Source organism: Buceros rhinoceros, unplaced genomic scaffold (genome assembly GCF_000710305.1).
Source record: "Buceros rhinoceros silvestris isolate BGI_N320 unplaced genomic scaffold, ASM71030v1 scaffold19919, whole genome shotgun sequence".
NCBI lineage: Eukaryota > Metazoa > Chordata > Aves > Bucerotiformes > Bucerotidae > Buceros > Buceros rhinoceros.
Genome location: NW_010430147.1, coordinates 23948 through 29560, shown reverse-complemented (window position 1 = coordinate 29560; position 5613 = coordinate 23948). Strand labels below are relative to the sequence as shown.

Sequence of the window (5613 nt, the reverse complement as noted above, 5' to 3'; positions counted from 1 at the left end):
CTGCGCCGGGCTGGGCAAGAACGCCAGCCGAAGCCTCTCTGCAGGTTGCAGGATGCTGGCTGTGCGCTCGCAGAAAAGCAGCCTGCTGTCCTCACGGCTCCTTGCGCAAGCCCCAGTAACACAACGAGCCATTTTCGCGGAGAGGACTGTGCCTATCCCACAGAGGTGCAACATGTTTAGCATTTTATCATGCGAGCACGAGGAGGAGCAGCGCAAACAAGCTTTCTCACAGTGATAAACCTGAAGGGCCAGGATGGTATCTGTGCAACGCAGAGAAACGAGGAACTATTGTAACTTTCAGGCTGAGGACGAATAAACAATAATTATGCATATGCAATAAAATTATCCTCATTAGCTAAAGATGAGCACAGACAAAAATCAGATCCAACCATCATCTAAACCCAGCGTGTCCAGCTCTAAATCTGAATTTTCTGCTTTAAGCCCTAGCATTACTGCTGCTCTCTGCAGCATGTCTGATGCGACAGGCTGAAAACATGCATCGTTTACACGCCAAGACTGAGTTCCATTAAAAGCACAGGTTATTTGGGCCTATAATTAACTCCAGGGACAAATAATAGCGTTTATGAGTCAAATTCACCCAAGGGCAACCACAACAAAATGCTGCTCAGCTGAGTCATCGGGGAAAATTGGCAGGCAGGTTGGATCATCTTTCCAACCCTGAGCCGTTCTGCTTCCTCCTCCAGCGTGCCCCGTGTGCTCTGCTCAGGGGTTCTGAAGACGACCTGCATAGGAGTGTCTGCAAATGCACTGACTTACACTCCTGCCCATGTCGTCCCTCAGCTGTCACGGCTTGGGAGCCGCTTTGCTGGGCAGTAGGAAGGTGCGGGGCTGGCCGAGACTCGCTGCAATTCATGGTGCCGCAGCTCGCCTGCCCGGGCTGGGGAGCCGCTTTGCTGGGCAGTAGGAAGGTGCGGGGCTGGCCGAGACTCGCTGCACTTCATGGTGCCGCAGCTCCGTGGGCATCACCTCCAGAGCCGACGGTACTTGGGAAGTCAGAGAGCCTGTTTCAACCCTGACTTAGGGCTGTCTGCTCGCCCACGCTCAGGGGCAGACTTAAAAGGTGATAAGGCATCAATAAAATAAAGATAAAACTAAGGAGAAAAAGGAGGGAAAAAAAAAAAGGCAGAAAAGCCCTTCCCCCGTTTCCACAGCCCTTAATCCTGGAGATGTGTATTCGTGTATTAAACAGTTTGCGAGATGATTATGTAAGTGAAATCTCTGCAAATCTTTTAAAAAAAAATTAAATAAACTGATTACTTCCCCTCTGTCCCGCTGGCTAACCTTTTGCAGATTTAACAGATAACCAACAGCAAATGGAGGGCAAATAAATTGCTCGAAGTTTCGTTGCCCTCCCAGACTCCCTCCACTTGTTTTCCAGCCGCTCCTTCACGGGGGGATTGGGGACTGGCCGCAGACGCACAAAGGAGCTGGAGCTGCCAACAAAGCCACGCGTGCACATGTTTTCAGAAACATCTGCTGTAATTTAAGATGTCAGAAGGCACATCGAGATGCCTGAACAGCTGGGAACAGATCAGCGTGGGTGGGTGAAGGCAGAAAACCTGCTTTGGGGGCTCTGGCGGAGAAATGAAGTGTTTCCCTGAGCAAGTCCTGCTGCTGATGGGTGCAGGGAGCTGCTGGGCAGCGGGAACCCACCCGCAGGGGATAGCACAGGATGCCCACTGCCACACTTTCCCCGAGGGCGAGCACGGGGGACCACTGCGGCACAGTGTTGCATCCTGCATATCTTTACTTGGACAAAAAGAGGTTCCAACTCCCGAGTCTAGCTCTGCCCACTTCACGCAGTGCTTCCTCATGAAGGACTTGCAGTTAATACAATAATTTGAGATGTTATTTTCACTGGAAGAGCATAAGTGAAAAGCAGTCCATCATTAATAACAAATAATTCTTTCACCAGTCTATTACTGTGCCAAAATTAGTCTCACCCCTGTCATTACAGCACTCTCACTGCTCTGCTAAGGCAGTGACGCTCTGCAGGAGCTGATGGATAAGGAATGAAACAATCGTCTCTGATGCTAACGGGATGCAGGTACCTTGAGCAAATGCCTCTGTGATCTTCAGCCACCCATGCGCAGCGCAAAGCCTCGGTGCCACCAAACTGCCTGCCCACAGCCACACCCTGCCTAAATCTGCCCTCATTTTGGTCGTTCCTGGTGTCCCCCACGTTTCCAGACCTGTATTTCTGTTCGAGGGAGAAGATGCTCTCTCTAGGACCTTGTGCCAAATCTCCCCAGGGACAAGAGCAAAGACCCCACTAATCCCGTACCTTGGTTTCCACAACCCTGACTTCTCTCATGACACCATCATTGTCCCACACAGCTTAAATCCATCCAAGAGAAAACTGAACTCTTTCCTTCTCCTTTTGAGTCCTCCAAGCTCCTCTAGAGAACACAAGGTTTTCCAGGGAGCAGCAAGGGCAGAAGTTTCAGGGACAATCTACTTGTCCTCCTTGAGAATCACAGAACGTTTCAGATTGGAAGGGACATTCAGCCAGTCCAACCCTCCCACAGGGAGCAGGGACACCTCCAACTACAGCAGGTTGCTCAGAGCACCAAGGGCCAATCTGACCTAGAATGGTGCCAGGGATGGGGCTGCTCCCACCTCTCAGGGCAACCTGGGCCAGGGTCTCATCACCCTCAGTGTCAAAAATTCCTTCTTTACAGCTAGTCTAAATCCACCCTTTAACAAGCAGCTCCCCTCAGCAACTGATGAAAGAAGAGAAATGCTCAGAGGAAGGGTTGAGACCTTAACTCAACGTGTCTAACAGGAAAGGAATGGGAAGATCCTGCTGTACCTGTACGTCTTCATCCAAAGCTCTGTGCAGGATGTCCTAAGCCATAAGGCAGCTCAGAGCTGAAGAAGCCTGTGCCCCTCCACAGCCAAGGCTGGATCCTGAGATGCTCCCCAAAACTCAGCACAGTCTGGGCTGGAGACAGGTCTGCAGCTGGGAAGTTCCTTCCCATAATATCTCCAGTGTCTTATCACCAGTGCACCTCTGCCTTCATCACAGGCTTTGAGCCTGGTTAGCTCAAAGACAGTCTAGCTATGGTCCCGATGAACCCCATGACCACCCTTCCCAGTACAGAATGACACCCCTTACCTGGCATCGTCATCGCGGGCTATAAGAAGGCGCATGTGGCTGGTGGCCGATGCTGTCCTCAGGATGTCCACAGCCCTGTGAGACAAGGACTACAATAGGTCAGCAGCAGCACGCTGTGGCGCTCCCCTGAGCTGACCCAGCCACATGTCAAAACTCAGGGCAAGCTGGGCAGGTACCCGTGGCCTGGGCAATCCCCATCAGCAACCAAGTGACCTTTTTTGAGTGGACACCTGCCCTGTTCCCTGACCTGGCAGCGAGGCAACAGCCTGATTTTCCCACTTCTGGAATAAATTAGAAGTCCCTGATAACAAAGCAGCACGTAACAACAACAAAGAAGATGGACGTGGTGGTGAGCAAAGACGTCCCAGCACGTGTCCTCTCTCGGGGACGGCTGCGCTGCTTTCTGCTTCAAACGCCGCGCGTCTCCACGGGAGTCAGGGCAGTGTGCTGGGGTCCAACCCAGCCTCCCTGCAGCTGCGGAGCTGCCCCTGGGGACCTCCTTCACCAAACCCAGACACTCTAGGGCTTTGGGAGCAGGAGAAGCAGATCATGCTCCTTCCCAAGCATCCACCACGCAAGAATGCGCGGCAGCAGCAGGCTAGCATCATGTCTGATGGAAAAGGGGTGCCCCAAAAGTGCGGTTCAGGTCTGGATCAGTTGGTGATTTTCTTGGCAGGGAGCTGAGGGGCTGAATCGCAGCTCTGGAGGGAATCCCCCACACAGAGGAGTGCTGTCGGGCTTAGGCACTGGCTAATCTCCAGTGCTGAGAGCTGCAGGGCTTGCTGGGAAGCTGCAGCAGATGGAGTGGGGGTGCCAGGAGCTGTTAAAAAACCATCATTTTGGGGAAATGCCTGAATATCTCACAAATACAGTTTGGGTTCGCCAGTCTATTTTTATACAGAAACTTTCGGCTGATAACTCCCAAGGCGGCTTTCGGAAGCAGCTCTGGCTGCGTCAGAGCGCAGACAAAGCAATGCCCTAGTGTCCTCCATGCAACCTGCAACCTAAACCACTTCACAGAGTTATACAAAAGCAACAGGAATGCAAAATTTCCGTTTGGATACGGTACCTCTCGCTTGTAACCCCAATTAAGGAGTCCCCGTTGACCTCCAGGATCTGGTCTCCTGGCTGCAGGCGACCTAGAAAAGAAAACTAATGGATAGAAACTGCGGAAAATACAGCTTGAAGGGACTGGGAGAGGTTGGCAGTTCCTCCCTTTGCTCAGAGACAAGATGAAATATGCAGAGGTCGGTCCTAAGATGCTCATCCAACCGGTTTTTCAAGACGTCAGTAGATGAAGTTTCTGCAACCTCCCTGAACAACCTGTGCCAGCATCGCAGCACTTCCTCTGCCAGAGGAAGTTACGAAAGAAAATATCAAAATAATCCCCAAACCACTCCAAAAAAAACCCACCCTCAAAAAAACCAAAACCCAAAAATGCAGTAAAGCTTTTACTTAATTCAGTCTGAGATCAAGTAGAAAACCACGAGTGGCACTTCTACCTCTTCGAGTTTTATTTTTATTAAGCAGAAAAAATATTTTGCAACGTTGGAAAAAAATAAAATAAAAATCTTCCTGGCTTATGACAGGTGAACTCTGCAGAATCCTGCCTAAAACCTCCTTACATGAAGACACTCAGAATGAAATCAGTGGCACGGAGGATCTCAGATCACTTTCGGGCTACAAGCAGCGAGTGGCATGTGGGAAAGGACAGCAGCGATGGGAAGGTCTTGGTGTGGCAGAGGTGGGTCTTGCTTCAAAGACACAGTGCAATCCTACCTATCTGAGAGGCAAATTCAAGGCTGCCGTTAGGTGTTCCAGCGATTGCCACTGGGAAACAACCCCGCTGCTGGAGAACCTGGGAGGAAGCACCTGAAATGTCTAATAAAGCAATGGGTCAAATAACTGCTCTGGACTTGGGCTTTTCTCAGACTTTGCAGTACTCCACACCGTGCTTTACTCACCGTCTGCATAAGCCACACCGCCTGGAATGATCCTCTTGACATAAACTCCATATTCTTCTCCAGTGAGTTCCTTGATGCCACCGATTACCTTTATACCTGGAGGAAAAAGCACCCATGACACAAAGGCAGAAGAATCACAGTTTCCACGGGCTGTCTCAGAGAGACGCAGCACACCTCCAGGACATCCCCGCACCGCCTGAGACCCCCGTTAAAAACCCTTTGTGGAAGGCCCCGTGTATCCCCTGCACTACCAAGCAGCAGCAGAAGCAAGAGGATGCAGCCGCTGACACAACGCAAGGGCTAAAGGGATCTGACAGCAACAGCTGCAGACAGAGCTGCTGAGAAAGGCGTGAGAAAGACTGAGCACCTTCCCCAAACACGGGTTTATAGAATCATAGAACTGCCTGTGTTGGAAGGGACCTTTTCAATTCACCCAGTCCCACCCTGCAGGGAGCAGGGACATCTGCACCCAGAGCAGGGGGCTCAGAGCCCCAAGGGCCAACCTGACCT

General features: G+C 51.3%; 1 protein-coding gene across 1 annotated transcript in view; it reads right to left on the bottom strand.

Moving 5' to 3' along the window:
* Positions 1–5613, bottom strand: part of LOC104499429 (syntaxin-binding protein 4-like) — a gene marked incomplete at its 5' end in the record, with an annotated part of 29994 nt that overhangs the window by 19024 nt on the left and 5357 nt on the right. Inside the window, 3 exons of the mRNA XM_010142933.1 lie at positions 3140–3214; positions 4209–4278; positions 5104–5199. Of these exons, the coding sequence (XP_010141235.1) occupies positions 3140–3214; positions 4209–4278; positions 5104–5199 (241 nt within the window). The remainder of the gene's footprint in view (positions 1–3139; positions 3215–4208; positions 4279–5103; positions 5200–5613) is intronic.